Raw genomic sequence first — 19,711 nt, 5'->3', positions numbered from 1 at the left:
AAAATGTTGCTAAGAAATTCCACCAGGGACCAGGGAGAAGCTCTGAGCTCCAGTCCTGGGATCCAGAGACTGGCCAAATTTCATTGACCATAAATTTACTCAAAAAATCAGTTGAATATGACAGGGACATATTTAGAGGATAGTGGGGGGGGGGGGAGGTTAAATGGGTACGTATGACTCAGCTCATGATCCGCGGGCAAAATGTCACCCTCCGAGTCATGAGATGTGGGCCACGACCTCATTTTACCCAATTTTTTAAAATGAACTAAGCGGATTTCCAGATCACTTAAACCTTTAAGCGGTAATTCGAAATCACTAAACCCCATGTGCCCCATATCATTTTTTTTAAGAAGTAGGCTATATCCTATTTTCAGCAAGTGCAAACTAAGGGGTTAGAGGGAAAAGTTTTCCATTGGGAAATCAACTTTATAAAATATCCGGGCTTTTTTGTCAATGCTAAAATAAGAGCTTTTATCGAGGCGGGATATCTCGTCATTGCCGCTGAAAGGGTTAAGAAAGCCATGACACATTTACAGATCAAGTAAGGGAGCTGTGACATATATATATATATATATATATATATATATATATATATTGACAAATCACTTAAGTGACCCGTGTTGGCATATATAGAGAACAGTTGAGTGACTCGCGACACTGTTCCAGAGCACTTAAGTGATCCGTGGTACAGTTCCACTTACTCAAGTTAGCCTGCGAGACATATATATTTTTTTAATATGTGTGATCGGCACGTATTCCCAATATATCTTTACGATCTGTCCAGATTTTCACATCACTTTAAGTGGCCCGCGACGCATCTTCAAACCAATGAAGTGACCCGTGCTCTCCTAAAGGTTGAGCTGTCTTGGGTTTATAGCCTGGGGCAGCTGGTTCGGATGGGCGGCAAATTTTTTGAATCAGCAGTCAACAAAATTCGACTAGAACAGGAGAGGTCGGGAAAACTGCAAACTTGTAAAGATTTTTTTCTCAAGGCTTCCCTACTCTTGGATAAGAGTGGGGGCGGGTACGGGATGAGACGGGGCGAGGAGAAATTATATATAGTCCAAAGGGCTCATGGGGAAAAAAAAAAGATTCATTAAAACGCAATATTTGTGAATATCTATGGCAACAACTTCCATTCTCATTCTGCCCACTTGCATTTTTTCCTTCTTTACTCCATTGCATGATTCATTATTGGTTCTCTTAACATTGGACTTGCATATATGAGGTCAGTCACGTATACCAGCAGCTGATTTCGGTGCATTACCTTTGTATTGCAACACGAATAGTGGAAAAAAGAACAGGACAGACTTCAAGCAGACCGTTTCGGACCTTGGTACCGATCATTTACCAAGTCGATAAAATCAAGGCCAATTGATGAGTACCACGAAACATCATGGAGGGGAAAAAAAAATCTTGCTTCGATATAAACGGTCATTTTCCTCACTTAAAGGTATTCTAAGAGCCTTTATTCTAGACACGTAAAAATAACCCGATGTTTCGAAACATATGAATAGTAACGTCTTAACGGGTGAGTAAATGGAGGAGCTCGGGGCCCAAAATCCAAGGCAGCTGGAATAACGGGCAGACTCCATCCTAACGCGACAAAACCAGTTTTTTGTTCAAAGTGACGCATAATCGTTAAAAAAAAAGCGGCACAGTGTAGCGATAATACTAACGTCTCACTTTGGCAAAGATGGCGGATAAGTCAGCCTGGGTTCCCAAGAGATCCATTAAGATACAGAGAGTCAAATGGAGGCCTACAAATTATTGTTGATTTCATGGCCTCCACATCTTAGAACAGGGCTCCCCCTAGGCTGGGATCTTTTGCGGGACAATCTATAGTTAATTCATAGCGTTAAAAAGGCAAAAAATGATTAGAGTTGTCCCGGGTCCCAGGGCTATAGTCAGCCCCTCCCGTGTGGATCCGTGGTTGATTTTATAAGCCTTCTCAGCGGCATTTACATCTCGTCTCATTCGGCACAGCAGAAATCACTGAACCACTGTTAAATACCGTATCTTTTTCAATGAGATACTTAGATTTTCTGCTGATGAATAATAATTCTGCTATAAGGGGTATAAAGAAAGTGTTCCATTGAGAAATCAACTTAACGAAATATCTTGGTTTGTCAATACTAAAATAAGAGGCTTCTTTATTAGAGGCGAGGTAATCGTCAATGCCGCTTAAATGGTTAAAACCCTCTCTCTTATTTCGGCAGTAACGAACCTGCAGAGATTTACGAATCTCGCTTTTCCTAAGAACGTGTTTTCTTCCCGCCTCTAACTCACTGGTGCGCACCACTACCTCCTATGTACATGAGGATATACCTCCTATATACATATAGGAGGTAGTGTGCGCACCCCCCTCAGTGGTGCTGTCTTAACGCACATCCGGGCATGGCCCTTGAGCCTCAAGTGCAGAGCGTCGGGGAGCTCGTGATAATAGGATCTCGTTGAGATATTCGAGATCAAGCATGTAAATTTTCAAGCACTCATTTCTATCTAGTTGGGGGGGGGGGGGGGGCAGTGCCGTCTTAACGTCCGGGGAAATCAAAGGATGAAGGGGGGTGCCTCACAAAAATGAGATCTGGTCGAAATTTTTGGGGGTAAGCATGCAAATTCGTCTGGTAGGGCCTCAGAAAAATCACTTGGCCGGGGAGGGGGGGGGGGGGAGCTTGTGCAGTTCTTAAGACGGCCCTGAAGGGGGGGGGGGGAGGACAGGAAATTAAGTTTTCCCGGGGACCATGATGATCTTAAGTCGCACCCCTTAGATTAGAGTCACTACTTCACCAACTCTGGCCATATCGCTGTATTGACATTCACTGCCTTTAATGAGATGGGTTGAAAATGAAGGAGATGTCTATTTGTGGTGGTCACCTCAAGTTTAGGGAAAATATCTTATTGATATCCTCACTCGGGTTCGAACCCAGGACCGTGACAGCAACCTTCACGATGGTAGGTGAGCACCTCACCACCACGCCACTCGGAATAAGATTGGAACTACTCTGGCACCCTTCAAATTAGTGGGGTTTGTGACAAGAGCGGCAACACCAGACTGCTGCTTATCAAGGCGCCTTAGACCAGTGCTGTGTGAGGACCCCCCCCCCCCCATAACTTCTTACGTAGTCCTCTAATAAATACACAAAATACTGCGTTAATTTTATTTTATTATAAAACAAATAATTTTTGTGCTTTAAACTTTGAAAGTGATAATCTAAGTTTCATGAATTTGTGAGAATTTATATAAATCCGTTCCGTGAAAGGGCTCCGTAATTTTTTTTGCACTAACCCGGAGTTTGAGAGCTCCAAAGATACCAGATTATCATAATAGGGCTCACAGAGATACAGACCTCACGCATAATTTTTTAAATTTTTGCACTAGTAAATTATTTTCATGTTGGTAGTGCCTACACACTAAAAGCAGGTAGCAACTATATACTTGATCAGGCAGGGACAAGCACGCATTTTGGCGCCCTCCTGGTGTTGTTGAAGGGTGAAATTAGCGCTACCTCTGGTCCAGCACCAAAGGTACCAGATTCACCCTCCAAATGCAGTCCTGGTTGTAGGGCCTCTAATATTTTCCGCAGCAAGTCACACCAACCATTCCGGTGCTGATTGTAATTAACTAACATCAACTCTGACAGGCTCGTAGTCGCTCCCCGTGCATTGCTTTAACGGCCCATGTGATTCCTTTGAAATTACCCTGGTTAATGATAATTTATGTGCTTTTCTTCATGAGCACTAAAATTAGCTGTTTACGCATTCTAAATGCTGTATAAATTCCGATTTCCTCTTGTAAAGGAAACGCTTGATCTACATATTAGTGGCTGTAAAACTGCCTTGACGTTTCCCCCCCCCTCTTTTCCCTTATTAGTTGGACTAGCATTTAAGCTTACGGATGTTCCCCAAGGTTGTCCGATATATTTATTTCTCTCAATCCCTTCTTTTAGCTATACGTTACCCTTATTTATGAGCGATTTGAAGAGCGATCATGGCCACCAAAAAAGCTGATGGATGCATTTACGCATTGCATTTATTTATGCAGAAAGACACTCATCTCTGATATTATCAGATTATTCAAGGCCAGTTAGTTCCATAAACCACTCTTAAGAGCCACTTTTATAAAGGGAGTCACCTTCCTAAGGGCAATTTTTTTCTGGTCTGGAATTTTTCCTTATTATTTGTATTACAACTTTATCAAGAGACCACTTCTTCAAAGAGCTTCTTTTTTTTAGGAATGGAGATAGGCCGCGGCCCTCCGTTTTCGAAAACAAAATTTCTTAGTATAGTGGAACCTCCCATAATGAGCACTCCCCGTTAGCGGAAATTTCTCGTTAACAGACACTTTTTTTGAATAATCTCGAAGGGCTTCAATATAGTTTACTATTCATTAACGGATACTCCCCTGTCAACGGACGAAATTTTCGGTCCATGGGTGTTTGCTATTGAGAGGTTCCACTATACTATGTCTAGGGCCAGAGATGGATTAAGGTCGGTTTAAGCCCCACGCGCAGAAGAAAATATTGGGGCCCCCTTAAATTTAAAAAAATTTGAAGTTGGTGTTTTGCGAGGCCCAGGACGTGCGCCCGGTAAGCCCACAGTTAAATCTGACTCTGTCTAGGGCGGTTTTGACGAGTTTGGGCCCCCATAGCCAAATTTATGCAAAAAATATTTTTTGTATCACGCGAAGGAAAATTTTTTCATTACTTCGGAGCTTCCGTTAAACAACGGACCGCGTTGGCCAAACGCATAGGCGAAGATAGACATGAAAGACTGGGGGCACGATAATGAAACCTGGGGGGGGGGAGGGGAAAGGCGCATGATGATGATTCATGTACAGGGTGAGCAAAAAGTCCGTAGAAACTTAAAAAATTCATAAAAACCGGAAAAATAACCCAAATTAAAAAACGGTTTGCAGGATTAGCATCGTCAGGTGACGGGAATTTTTTTGACAGGAAAAAAAAAAATCCAAAAAAACAACCGATAGGGAGCGCTGACGTGCACAAGTCATAGAAAAGTGTATCGATCCTGTCCATCCAATCTGTCGGAACTGAAAGATGCGATCCGCCGAGAAGTGTCATGTATACTATACATTCGGACTTACTGCACCCTGCCGTTGCTGGATTTGTGACTCGCCTGCAACGTGTCATCCCCTGTGGTGGTGATCATGTGGAACACATATTGCTGTAATAAACGATTTCTAGCCATTCTGTTCGTTATTTGCGTATCTTTTCTTTGACCTGTGTACGTCAGCACCATCTATCGGCTGTTTTTTGAGTTATTTTTTTTCCTGTCTTAGAAAAATCCCTGCGATGCTAACCGTGCAAACCGTTTTTTATTTCGGTTATTTTTCCAGTTTTTATGAATTTTTAAATTTATACTGACTTTTTGCCCACCCTGTATATGCTTGTCCCTATGTATAGGATTGTCCCTATGCCTCCCCATATCCCCTGTCCATGGCCAAACATACAAGATGCTACGCTATTGTAATCACATAATTTTTTTTGGAGAAATGCATAGCGACATCGCAAAAGGCCGTAAAATCACCAAGCCTGGCCCTATACCTGGGTCTTTTGCACTTATTCACATCCACCAAGCTGAAAAAAAAAATCAACATCCACAAAAGTGACTTCATTTCAGTGCCCGGGAGATTTTCCCTGAAGTCCCCCCCCCCACATCCCCCAGCAGCGCCTCCTTCTCACAGGATACGATTTGATTCTCTGGTTATATCGCAAGCAGGACCGCAACTAGCTGTTTGGTCACCCGCATTTTGGCTCCCCCTTGTAATGTTGAAGGAGAGGTTTGATATTAAAATTTGCGCCCCTTCTGGTCCAGTGCCCGGGGAGACCCACCTGCTTCCCACCTACTTGTGGAAAGTACAAAGTTAGTTGAAAGTACTAAACTAGAGGTTCTTAACTTGCACCCCTTGGGGATGAATTTTGAGGGAGCGAGATGGGAAAAAATTGCAATATGTTGGCTGATTATTCAGAAAAATTGAAATTATGATAAAAATTGAATTTTTCCATTCTTTCAGAAATATGAGCCATACTGACATCGTGCACCTTATTTTAGCTTTGGTCTACAGAAAATATGTCACACGAAATTTGCGTTGCAAAAGTTTCTTTTTCGGTTAGCAATCGTATTTTTTGTTTCGATTGTATGGATCCGCCTATCTTCGCAGCTGAAGATGGCCAGTCTGCCTTCACTCCATTCGCAGCTGAAGATGATGTTTGTCTCTACAAAGGTTTTTTAACAGCTGGCTGATGCGAGATATATTTTGGAAAGAGAGAAAATTCAACTGACCCTGCGGGGTATCGAGCCCACGTCCTTTCACTTTCCGGGTGAACGCCCTAGACCACTAGACTACAGAGGCAAAGCATATCGCTATCTTTCCTTGGAGCTCGTGTGCACTGAACCATATATGGACGGTCGTACAACTCAGACGAAAGCTCACAATTGCTGACAATGCCACCAGATGGCGAAGTATCCGAGGATGATGTCCACTCCGCTATCCATGCAAAGCTTTTTAACAGCTGGCTGATGGGAAGATATATTTTGGAAAGAGAGAAAAAATTCAAGAGAGTTCCTTTTTCCAAAATACATCTTCGCATCAGCCAAGGTTTTGTATTTCCATCCATACAAAACAGCGGAGAGTGACATCATCTCCTCGGATGTCTGTCTTCCCTTCATTCCCAGCTGAAGATATCTTCCTCGGCTTTATTCGCAGATGAAGATGTCTTGCCTCCAATTCATTCATAGCGGAAAAGCGTCTCCTCTCCATTCATTGCTGAAGATGTCTGCTTTCGCTCAGGTGCGGATCCAGCGGGCGGGCGGATAGGAACGATCGCCCCCCCCCCTCCCAAGAGCCAGCCGAATAATATTTTTAAAATCTGTCCGTCCCGTAAAATACGGGATGATAAAAAAAAACCTCTTTAACCCACCCCTCCCGGCACATCGTCCTGGATCCGAGCCTGGCTGAAATCAGGACACATCAATAGTCAGGAACTATTGATTTTGAATCTTTTTCCCAAATTTCGAAAAATGAAAAAATATTAACTGATTTTGGTTTAGTTTTTGAATTAATTTTTTTTTTAAATAAGCCAAAATTTAACATTAACCGAACCGAAACTTGCATAGAATAATTAATAACTAAATAACTAAATTTTCTACACACACAGACAGAAAACGCACTGTCCAAGGAGGTGCGGGAAGGTAAGTCACATTTCACTGGTGGGGGGGGGCTCGGGATGGGAAAAAAGGTTAAGAATCACTATACTAAATTCGTATTGATGCAGCTCTTCCGAGAGGCCCCCCCCCACCCCTGCTGAGAGCCCCTGCGCTAACCGAGCCCGATAAATTTTCTTGCTTATCTTCATCTTCAAGGAGTCTGAGTGTGAGTGACCATTTGTGCAGAGGCCTCGATTCTAAAAATAACTCGGCCGGGGCATTGAATTTGCATTCATAAACATAAAATAAAAAAATAAATAAAAAACACAACTCGATGGCATTGTGCTACTTTGTAAAAAAAATGGCAGTTCTGGAAAGAAAAGAAAAGGCTGCGAAGAGAGAGAAGTGTTAGAAAAAACGAAAAAGATGACGAGAAGACAGACAAGCAGCTGATAGTCACGTGACACTGTTCAGAGTTCTACTCCGTGTTATGCGCGTCTCCATTTCTGAAATCTCGCCTTTTTGGCAACGTATCAAATCCACGTGTAGCCAAGAGAAGACTGAAGTTCTTATATATTTTCCTCTCTAATATACTACCAATGTGTGTGTAATCACAGGAAGCAAGCAGCACCGCCTTCAACGCATGGGCCTCCCAATCGACGCATGCAGACTATTGTAGAGAGTTCAAATTGAGAAAATTTGGTTCAAATTTTCCGGGGGGGGGGGACTCAGAAAAATCCATTTGCCCGTGGGTCAATGATGCTATTAAAACGGCCTTGACAGAAAAGGGCCGCAACTAGGGTAGCGCAGAGGGATCTGGTGCCCCGAGAATGGCTCCCAGCCGGAGCCCCAAGGCTGGAATCCGTGACATGCCCCCCCCCCCACAGTGAATTTATTGTGTGAAAAAAAAAAGGAAAAGAATTCCCCGGGCTCGCAACTCGATGCTTGGTCAACTGGGACAAGTACGCATTCTTCGCACCCCACTCTTGTCCGGCACCAAATTTCAACCAGATCTCATTTTCGTGAGGCCCCCCCCCCACGCCGTGCGCGGGTGAGCCCATGCGTTAAGATGGCACTGCCTCCCTACCTCCAGCTGAAGTTGAACTGGGGGGGGGGAGAGCAGGCGGGTCTGGTAACCCGGGCGTTGAACCAGAAGGGGCGCCGAATTCACCTTTTAACGGCTTCCTCTACATGCAAGGGGCACCAGAATTCTGGCTTGCCCCGGATGACAAAGTATCTAGTTGCAGCCCTGGCCCGTGATGCTGTTAAGATGGCCCTATCTCTTATTTGAAGTTTTCCTACTTCATACACTATCTTAATTATTATTTGTCCCTCATCCAAACTTGAGTTATAGTCCTCTTAGCTACTGCCCGTGGCCCTCACATTCTGTAGCGGGACCGGGATCTTTGGCGGGCCCACCCAGCACAGAAAACTAAAAAATCATGAGAATCGTCCCGAGGCTCTCAAACCCTGTAAGCCCCACCCTTATGGGGGGGGGGGGGGAGTTGCATGCTTTCCCCTTAAATATGCCTTAGTTTACTTTGTGGAAAACTATCAGATAATTTGATTAATTATCTTGCGATACGGTTTTTGCCAGCAGTTTTGTTTTTAATAAGGAAAGGGGCGCTGAGACTGAGCTCCAGTCCCCGGGCCAGTCATTAATCCAATATTGTTTCTGTTTTTTACGCCATAAATTTACTTTGGAGGAGCACGTGAAAAATCCTGGCCTGGAGCCCGCCAAATATCTCAGCTTAGGGGCTAGTTCACAAGGCCGCAACTAGGGGGAAGGGCAGGGGAGGGAAACTGGTACCACAGACGCTGGTCTAGGTAGGGCGTGAAGATTAATCTATGTTCATTCAGAATTTAGAATTGCAGGTGATAAAATGGGTACTTAACCCCCGAAAAGAGTGAATTTTTACTTCTAGCCCCAGGAGGGGGAGGGGGGGGGGGAAACACGTGCTGTTGTGTATTGATTCCAAATAAAAGAGGTTGGTTTCGAAATCGGTTTTTTGTTCCGCCACAACATTTCGGAGTATTATTGGGCAAACCGTTTTTTCCCCCGAGGAAGAAACGCAATTAAAATAATTGAATCCCATTTTAGAATTCCGAGCACAAGGACAGCCTCTATTCTGAGGTTTTATCGTGAAGAGAGGATCTCTTTTTCTGGTTGGAAGAGAATTTCCGGGTTCGTAGCCAAGCGGGCTTCGGGCCAAGACGTTTTTGTTTTTGTTTCCAATTCTACTGTCTGCGCTCATAATTTAGCCGCCTCATTGCGTAACTGATACAGGGGTATTAAACCACTCATTCACGTGCGTATGTCATGATTTGTTCTCTACCAAGTTAAATGATTCTGAACTGCCTACAGCTGTCTATTCTGCAAACAAACATCATTTACTCATGCCTGTGTGTGTGTGTGTGCGTGTGTATATGAGGTATAGCCTTTGTATATGTATGGAAAAATCTGGATGTGTGTTCACTACTCCCTGTGCAAGGTCAGCTATAAAACCTCTACTTCCATAACCTCTGTTATTATGAAATGCATTTGTTCAAATTATACAATGAAATTTTTTATTGGTTGAACCTCACTCTTTTTTGAAAACCACTTGTGCAGGGGGGGGGGGGTTCTGCCCCTGAGTTCTCCCTGAGGACCCTTGTTCTCCCCCTGAGGAGGGGGGGGGGAGGAAGTTGTGGCGATAGGAGCGATCGCCTCTTCGTTCAGTGAAAAAATCGTATCGTTATTGGCAGGAGAGCAGAGGTGGACATTCACCTCCCCCCGTTCCCCATGCATACATTCGATGATTCGGTCACCCCCCCCCCCCCCGTTAGCCATCTATAGCTGTAGTTATAGGAGGTATTGCTTGTATACGTTTGTGGTGCAGGAATGGCTTGAGACAAAATCTCTACCTGAGAGGATACCTGACCTATTTTTAACGTCCCCCATCCCTCTCCAAACATTTATCCCCACCCCAAACAATTCCGGAAAAAATAAAAATAAAAACTTTTCTTCCCTTTTACAATATCTTGGATTTGCTGCCAGGGCCGTCTTGGACCCCCTATCCCCGGGCCAAGGGATTTTTCTGAGGCCCTACCAGGCAAATTTACACGCATGCTCCTCGAAAATTTCATCTCACTTTTGTGAGTCCCCCCCTCTCTTGAGGACTCGTGCTGCGCCCGGGTGGCTCCCATGCGTTAAGACGGCACTGTTTAGTGCACATCTTAGAGTGGTCAGAATCATTTTTCATAATTTTTTTTGGTCAAAAAAAAAATCCGCCCTTTCACCTCGGATTTGGTGCCCTTTCCTAGAGTACATAGAAATAATTTTCCGCTACTTTTTTTTGGTCAATAAATTTTATTTTTCGCCCTTTCAACTCGGATTTGGCACCCACGGCCGTCTTAAGAGCATCGTGGACCCCCGCGCCAAGTGACGTTTAAACGTTTCTGAGGCCTTACCTTGTAAATTCTAGAAAATTTCAACTGGATCTCATTTTTATGGGGGGGGGGACCCTTCTAAGGCACCGGTGGGTCCCATGCGTTAAGACGGCCCTGTTGGCACCCCTCATACCTTATGCAACTGCACGGGTCAAACGGTCCCAGAGACACCCCTGCATTCGTGAATTTAATAATGCACGGCTCCTAGACCATGACTTGAGCCAATATTTTGTATTCTACATTATATATTTATTGTAGAGGGGTCCATGTAAAATTCTGGAGACAAGTGCATAATATACAAGGACGCTAAAACAGGGGCTCTTAATTTTTCTCAGCCGTGACTCATACTACTGTATTTCGAAGTTAGTGGAAACGTTGACGCACAATAAGTATATTTATAGCAGCGCTGTAAGTGAATGTGTACCACCCATCTCGGTAAAGCCCCTGCGAATCAAGTCTGGTTGGGGGGGGGGGCCCATAATCAATAAGCACTATGAAATATATTTCAATGGGTACCCAGTTTTAAAACGTTATTTCAATGGTTAAAGCTCATGTGAAGGCAGACGAGAAAAAGCCCCCCATCTCATACATGCTCAACCCGGGGCTCACGGGCCAAATATGGTCCCAGGAGTCATCTGATGTGGCCCGCGACAGATTACCAAACCAATTAAATGACCCGCGGCACATTTTCAGATCATTTAAGCTACCAACGGCATATATCAATTCCACTTAAGTAACCCCATTTTCAAATCATGTGAGTATGTTTTCAAATCATGTGAGTATGTTTTCAAATCATGTGAGTATGTTTTCAAATCATGTGAGTATGTTTTCAAATCATGTGAGCGATCCGCTGCACACATCTAGTTCCCTCAAGTCCACCATGAGACAGAGCCTGGGTCATGTCTGGCTCAACAGTTTTCTTAAGTGGTTCGTGATACATTTGCAGATTGCTTAAGTGGCTGGCGGCACATATCTAAATCAGTCCAGTGCCCCCTTTTCAAGTCAAGTAAGGGGCTCGCACTGCACTTACAGATCACTTGCGAGGACCGAGGCACGTGTATGCATCACTTTAGCTGCTCTTGACACATTTCCAGATCTCTTAAACTGCCCGCGGAACACTTTCAGATCCCCTGAGTGACTCTTGGCACACTTTCAAATCACCTCAGTGGCTCGATGCACATTTCCAGGTAACTGGAGTGGCCCGCAACACGTTTCTAAACCAATGAAGTGGCCCGCACTTTCAGAAAAGTTAAGCACCCTTGCCCTAGATGTTAGTGGATTTGATCCATTCGATCCATTTCGGAAGCCCCTGCGACCCAAGTTTTGGTCGCGACCCATAGGTGAAAAACCCTTGCGTTCTCTGTGAAACAAAAGCGGTCTTTTTGGAAAATCGTCCAAATAGAAACTAGTGCTGCTAATCAGTCTGAAAATATCATCGTTAAAGATTGGGAGAATAAACTGTACTATATGAAAAATTTATGTATCAAACGTATAGGCGTATAAAAAAAGTGTATGGCCCGGTCAAAATTTTTATATGCCCGGAGTGTCTGGCAATAGATTTGACCAGCGGTTCTCGACCTTTTTTAATTCGCGGAGCCCTTTCTGGTATGTAATTTCTATGGCAAAGCCACGTGGGCCTATTTTTTATTTATTCACCAAAGTTACTGATTTATTTATATTATTTAAAATGCTTATAATTTTTTTTGAAATTTTTACTGGTTTTTTATTTTTCTCGAGCTGCCACGGAGCCCCTGGGGAGTGTCCGCGGAGCACCGGTTGAGAACTGCTGGATTAGACTATAGTCCAGCCCTGTTTCCAATTCAAAACATAATGAATAAGCACTATAAAATATATTACAATGGGTACCCAGTTTAAGACTCATGTGAAGGCAGACGAAATATCGTATTAACCGATATTTCACTGTATCCGATTATTTTATTAAGAGGGCAAAACTTATCAAAATAATCAATTATTCTGTATATTTTGAGAAATTGATTCCTCAGATTAAAAAAAACCACGATGTAAAGTGAAAGAAATATGACCAAATATTTTACGAGAGCAAAATCAGAAATATTTTACAAAGATAGATGACGCTAGAAAACGAAACTAATTTATCTTTCCACACAAAAATATCGAAACCGAAACTATTCGGAAACAAAAAATTTGTTCACCACAACAAAATAACATAAAAATGTACCAACCAATATCTGACTACATCAAATTTCTTAATGATTGAGCTTAATTAATGTGAATTCATCAAAATATCAATTTACACCACAAATCCCCTCCAAAAAAAAGAGAGATTAAACCATATTCCTATGTATGCATCAATTCAGAAATTAATGTTCCAAGTCAACGGCAGAGGACGCTAACATAAACATTATTTTTCCTGGCCCCGAGCATGAACTGACAATTTTTGATTGTGGTCATTACCATGAACTCAAACACACACCTGTGTTTTTAAACTCAACAAATTTTAATTCTGTGAGAAGGGTGATTCAATAATGCGCGCAATAACACGCAGGGGACTAACATAAGACAACCTCCCACTGGAGGGTTGTTACATACATTCTTACACCTTTCTCCCCTTCGAGAGGGAGAGAGACATAGTAATAATAAGAAATACACAAGAAAAGAAAAGCGAAAGTTGACATCAACTCCATCTTGTGTTGGGAGCAAGAGATAAAAAGTTAGGCGTTTCCATCCCGCCCGGCGTTGTAATGCTAATTACAACCAATATCAATTTAACACAATACAAAAGAAATTAAAAAATGCTTGAAATCAAAACTTGTACACAATACATATTGAAAAAGTAATTATGAAGAATCATGAGCATATAACTATAATGGTAATAATACATTTGCAAGATAAATGCATCTTACTTGTGTAGGCATATCCTATCTTAGGCATCAAAATGAACTGAAACAAATCTAAACACATAACTGCTGTAATCAAACACGCGTTGCAATTGATTCAAAATGCAACAAACATATGTACAGTCAATTCAAATTAATATCCATTCTGAAAAGCTTAAAAAAAAAACATCATTATCATATGCAATGAAATTATGCAGCTAAAATGCACAAATGAAAATACCAAAATATATCCGCTAAAATATGATAAACACAAACACTAGATAAAAAATTACATGAAGACTAAGTCACTTCATTTCTCTTGAAGCGGGAGCAAACAAATTTTTGCTATGGATCGTTTGATTAGTCCATTTTTAGTTCGTACAGTCACAACGCGAACCTTGTGATCTGGACCTGGAATGATTTCTTCGATTCTTCCAAGTAACCAGTTACACGGCGGCACGTTATCTTCCTTGACAATCACCATGGCACCTGGTTGCACATTAGATTTTGAGAAGTGCCACTTATTTCGTTGCTGGAGCGAACTTAGGTAGTCCATCTGCCAACGCTTCCAGATGGTCTGAACGAATCGTGTTGTGAGCTGCCATCGAGATAGTCGGTTATCACCAAGGTGGCACAGGTCAGGCTCAACAACGGTGTTAAGCGATCGTCCAATCAAAAAGTGAGCTGGTGTTAGGACCTCAAAGTCATTGATGTCTGGCGATAGAGGTGTAATTGGTCTGGAGTTCAAAATTCCTTCAATTTGGGTCATAACAGTCTGGAACTCTTCCAACGTGAGTTTGGAAGACCCAACAGTTCTTTTGAAATGGTGCTTGAAGGACTTGACACCAGTTTCCCACAAGCCTCCAAAATTTGGAGCTCTTGGAGGTAGGAAATTCCATGTGATTTCCTCGAAGGCGAAAAAATTAGCCACAGATTCATCAGGTTTCACAACCATCTGATGAAGACGTTTCAACTCTGTGTTGGCACCGACGAAATTAGTGCCATTGTCACTGAATATTGATGAGCATTTCCCACGTCTAGCAAAAAACCTCTTTAGACATGCAATAAATGCGTCTGCTGTCAAATCTGACACGAATTCTAGGTGGATTGCTTTAGTCACGAAACACACGAATAAAGCAACATATATTTTATGCAATTGGCCCCTTCTCTGACCCTTGAATTTTACGTAGAATGGGCCACAAAAATCTACTCCACAAACGTTGAATGGAAAAGTTCTGTTTACTCTTTCCTTAGGCAAGTTGCCCATTATTTGCTCAAGAGTGGTCGGTTGTGCACGGAAGCATGTTACACACTCATGAACTATTTTTCTTGCAAGGTTTCTTGCACCAACAACCCAAAAAGTTTGGCGAACGAGATGCAGTAAGGTTTGAGAACCTACATGCAGGTGTTTACGGTGATAGTATTCGAAAATCAGTCTCGTTAGTCGGTGTTTGGCTGGTAGAATTATCTGGTGTTTTTGATTGTACGAAATGTCTGCTTCATTTATGCGACCACCAACGCGAAGCAATCCTTTCTGATCGATGAAGGGATTGAGATTTTTCAATTTGCTTTTAGTGAAGACTTGAGCCCCTTGCTTCAAGTTCCTCAATTCCTCACTGAATTCCCTTTGGACTATCTGGATTATTTTTATTCTTGCCACGTCAAGTTCTTGGGCAGTGAGTGGACCTGATTTTTTATCTGTCTTAGATCTGGCATTAGAACAAAATCTAAGCATGTAAGCAACTATTTTAATGATGGCTGTGTATCTGCTGGCTTTCGTTATTATGGGTGTTATAACATCATCAACACTTGCTACCAATGAATGTTCAACGGATTTCTGGAATTCACTCGCAAATGTCTCATCCTCTGCTGCCAACGTAGGTGGATCTAAATCAAAACTAAGTTCTGATCTCAAATAATCAGGACCGCTCCACCACAATTCATTGTGAATTAATTTGTCAGGAGACAAGCCACGTGACACCAGATCTGCTGGATTGTCTTCGGATCTAACGTGGTACCACTTATACCCACTAGTTATTTCCTGAATAACTGCCACTCTATTGGCTACAAAAGTTTTCAACAAATGAGGTGAGGTGTTGATCCATGCCAGAACAATTTTTGAATCTGACCACAAAATAATTTTCTTAAGGTCTAATCTTAGAGATTCTACGACCTTACTGATCAACTTGGACAGCAACACTGCTGCACACAATTCTAAACGAGGTATAGTAGTCACCTTGAGTGGAGCCACTCTTGACTTACTACACAAAAGCTTAACGCTGTACACATTTTCAGAAAGACACCGCACGTAAACTGCTGCGCCATAAGCCTCAGAAGAAGCATCGGCGAATCCATGTATTTCAATTGAGTGACCTTCACCAGATAAGCAATAACGATCAATGCATACATCATTAACAACATGCAGGGCAGTAATAAACTTGCACCATTCGGTTGCTTCCTTTTTTGGAAGCGTATTATTCCAGTCCAATTTCAACAGCCACAAACGCTGCATGAATATTTTTGCCTTAACTATGATAGGCCCTAGCAAACCCAAAGGGTCAAACAGTCTCGCTATATCCGAGAGAACGGTGCGTTTGGTGTAATCGGAAGATAGGTTTGAGCTTACCTTGAACGTGAAATAGTCCTTTTGGGGATTCCAAGCCAAGCCCAACGTTTTCACAGTGACATTGTCCTTGGCATCAAAACTGTATCCATTCTCGCCATGGTTGACTGCGTTTAGCAGTGTCGAATTGGAACACCACTTGTGAAGTGTCATTCCACAAGTTTGGAGCATCTGTATCAATTGACGCTGAAGCTCTAGAGCGTCATGTAGTTCATGTGCACCAGACAAGATGTCATCCACATAAAAGTCCGAGAGTGCAATCTTGGACGCATAAGGAAATCGAGATTGTTCGTCTAGCGCAAGTTGTTTCAGCACACGTGTAGCTAAATACGGAGCGCAAGCTGTACCGTAGGTGACAGTCAATAATCTAAACACCTTAACAGGATCGTTCAGATTTTCTTTCCACACGATTCTCTGCAAATCACAATGGCTGGATTCAACCAGAATTTGCCGATACATTTTTACAATGTCGGCGGTGAAAGCATATCTATGTTGACGAAATCTTATCATAATTGAGAATAAATCCTGTTGAATAGTTCCACCATTCATGAGCAAATTGTTAAGAGACACCCCTGAAGAAGAGACGGCTGATGCATCAAAGACAACGCGAAGTTTTGTACTCGCACTATCAGGTCGGTGAACGCCATGATGTGGCATATAGTAGGTGTTGTGATGAACTGCAACAGAGGTGAGTTCTTCCATGTGTCCCAAATCCTCATACTCCTTCATGAAGGACACGTAAAGCTTTTTCATATCTTCATCCTTGTCTAGTCGTTTGCACGTTGCGTTCAATCTTCTACTAGCCATAGCCAAAGAATCTCCCAATTGTGTTTGATCTGATTTAAGAGGTAGTTGCACTACATATCTACCTGCCTCATTTCTGGAATGAGTCTCACAAAAATGCTTTTCACAAAGAAATGCCTCAGTACTTTCAATAAGCTTGTTTTCGTTTATGGATTCTAAGTCCCAGAATCTTTTCAAGGTGTTATCTAAATGTTCTAATTCATTTGATAAGTGGCAATATCGCACATTACTTTCGGTTTGGTTTTGCACCGCACCGCAAACTATCCAACCAAAAACAGTTTCTTGCAACGATATTTTAGATGTGGTAATCCGATGTTCGCATAAAATCTCAAAGAATATTTCGGCACCCAATAAAATGTCGATTCTATTCGGAACATTAAAGTCGGGATCTGCTAGCCGTATATTCTCTGGAGGGGAAACTTCAGATTTGTTGATATATCTGGAAGGACTGAAACCCATCACTTTCGGAACTATTAGCAACTCCAATGAGCGCCTAAACTTGTCATCTGAAGATGAAATTACCACATGCAGTTTCTGGTTTATGTTTACTGGTAAGCCGCTCAACCCAGACACAGAGACGAAAGTTTTATTTCTTTTCAGCCCAAGTCTCTTTGCGCATTCGGTAGTGACAAAGCTTGACTGCGATGCACTATCCAACAGCGCTCTACATGGTTGTAAACAACCTCGTGAATCCCTCACGTATACCACCGCTGTAGCCAGAAGAACGTAGTTATTCGTCACTTGTCGAGGAGTGCTGTTTATGAGGGTCGATGTGTGACTGACTTCCCCCATCTCATCGGATTGTTTATCAGCAAGCGGGAGTACGTTTGATGCTTGCGAAGGCGACTTTCCTTCTTTTTTTGTTTTGTCTTCTAACGAGTCATTTCTTTTAACTCTATGAAGGAGGGTGTGATGTTTGTAACCACAGATGTTACAGCCCTTGGACATACATTCATTTACTGTATGGGAGTCATTTAAACAATTGAAACACAGGTGTTTCTTTTTCACTATATTTTGCCTCTCATTTGTGCTTAGCTTATGAAACTCAGAACAATTATATATGGAGTGTTCTAATTTGCATACAGGACATGATTTCCCGTAGTTAGAGGATTTTACAGCAAAGGTCCTCGATTTATTTATAGGTGAATTGTGAGGCTCACGAACGGGAATGGTTCGCGTGACACCTTCCAAAAACTGACATCTGCTTTCCAAAAATGAAATCAAACTGTCCCAACTAGGAATTTCTGTAGATTCTAGAGTCATTTCAAATTGTTTTCTTGTTTCTCTGTCCAATTTTCTGAGAATTATATTGGATAATATTACTTCACTCAGAGCATCTGTTTTAAGATTTGCAATGTTTAATGCTCTCAGGTGCTTTAAAACGTTGTCTAGCAAGGCTCTCAAATCTTTAGCCGACTCTTGGGTGATTTTAGGGATTGAAATTAATGCATTGATATGCGTATCAACAATTAAACGTTTGTTTTCAAACCGTTTCTCTAGTGCAGAGAATAACGAATCAAAACTGTCTTCAATGCTTTGAACTTGTCTAGCTTCACCTTTCAAGGCCGCTTGTAAATAATACAGTTTTTGTACATCGGAAAGGTTATTATTTTCGGTGATCAAAGAATTGAATTGATTTTTGAACAAGGTCCACTCTTCATATTTACCACTAAATTGTGGCAGGGGAATTTCTGGCAGTTTTACGTTTTGCTTAGAAGTATTAGTTTCGATTTTACTGGGAACGAAACTCAACAAACTCAAACGGATTTCAATGTCCTCTAATTTTTCTTCAATTTCACAGAGCTCTACATTTAGAACTTCGAATTCATCATCTTTTAACACTTCATAATATTTCAATTTCAACTCTTTAAAATTGTTTTTTGTCGTGTTTAATGTTTCTTTTCTACATTTAATTACTGCCTCACTAGCACTTTCATTATCTGACAAGAATTTATCAAGTCTGGTGATTTGGGCCTTGACGTTGCCCTTACGTCGACTCAACACAGTTAAATTCGCCATTGTGCGAATCGAAATATGAATTTGGTGAAATTCTACTTACAGTTTCTTGAGTAGAAAAGTTGAGTATCCAAAGTATCCAAAGTTGAGCTGATTCACTAATCAACTATCAATCTATAGGTTCACTGATGCTCGATTCACTAATCAAATATCAATCTATAGGTTCACTGGTGCTCCTGCGATGACGGACCAACGGCCATGGTCATTACCATGAACTCAAACACACACCTGTGTTTTTAAACTCAACAAATTTTAATTCTGTGAGAAGGGTGATTCAATAATGCGCGCAATAACACGCAGGGGACTAACATAAGACAACCTCCCACTGGAGGGTTGTTACATACATTCTTACACCTTTCTCCCCTTCGAGAGGGAGAGAGACATAGTAATAATAAGAAATACACAAGAAAAGAAAAGCGAAAGTTGACATCAACTCCATCTTGTGTTGGGAGCAAGAGATAAAAAGTTAGGCGTTTCCAGATTGCTTTTCCAATTTCTTTACCGGATTGCACATAATTTTTACGTATGTTTGCTGGTTACCTGAATAACATGTTTGATAAGTTTCATATCTCCCCCCCTCCCACATCACCTATAATCATGTCTCCAGAGCCGCAACTAGATACTTTGCCACCCGGGCACGCATTTCATCGCTTCCGTGATATGCAAAAGGAGCAATTAAAAATATAATTTAGCGCCGCCCCCCTAGTCTAGCGCCCAGGGCACTAGACCTGCTTGCTCTTTCCCTACTTGCGGCCCTACATGCCCCCCGCAAGGGTTTGGCTGGCTGACAGGGATCCAGTCCGGAGGACATTCATCA

The 19,711-nt window shown here is 42.1% G+C and overlaps 1 protein-coding gene across 1 annotated transcript; it reads right to left on the bottom strand.

The window, feature by feature from the left end:
• Nucleotides 1–13,761: 13,761 nt before the first annotated feature.
• On the bottom strand, nt 13,762–17,826 carry LOC149069239 (uncharacterized). The gene has a single exon (XM_089250363.1). The coding sequence runs from the start codon at nt 17,824–17,826 to the stop codon at nt 13,762–13,764; it is 4,065 nt and encodes a 1,354-aa protein (XP_089106489.1).
• Between the last annotated feature and the right edge of the window lie 1,885 nt (nt 17,827–19,711).

The sequence above is a fragment of the Pholcus phalangioides genome, unplaced genomic scaffold (assembly GCF_987345545.1).
Source record: "Pholcus phalangioides strain wild (caught in Gottingen) unplaced genomic scaffold, Ppha-v1.0 ptg000024l_1, whole genome shotgun sequence".
NCBI lineage: Eukaryota > Metazoa > Arthropoda > Arachnida > Araneae > Pholcidae > Pholcus > Pholcus phalangioides.
This window is presented reverse-complemented; position numbering and strand designations above follow the sequence as displayed.

Bases quoted from the DNA above. Each gene is read 5' to 3' on its own strand.
- LOC149069239 (XM_089250363.1), bottom strand. From the start codon at position 17,826: ATGTCCAAGGGCTGTAACATCTGTGGTTACAAACATCACACCCTCCTT.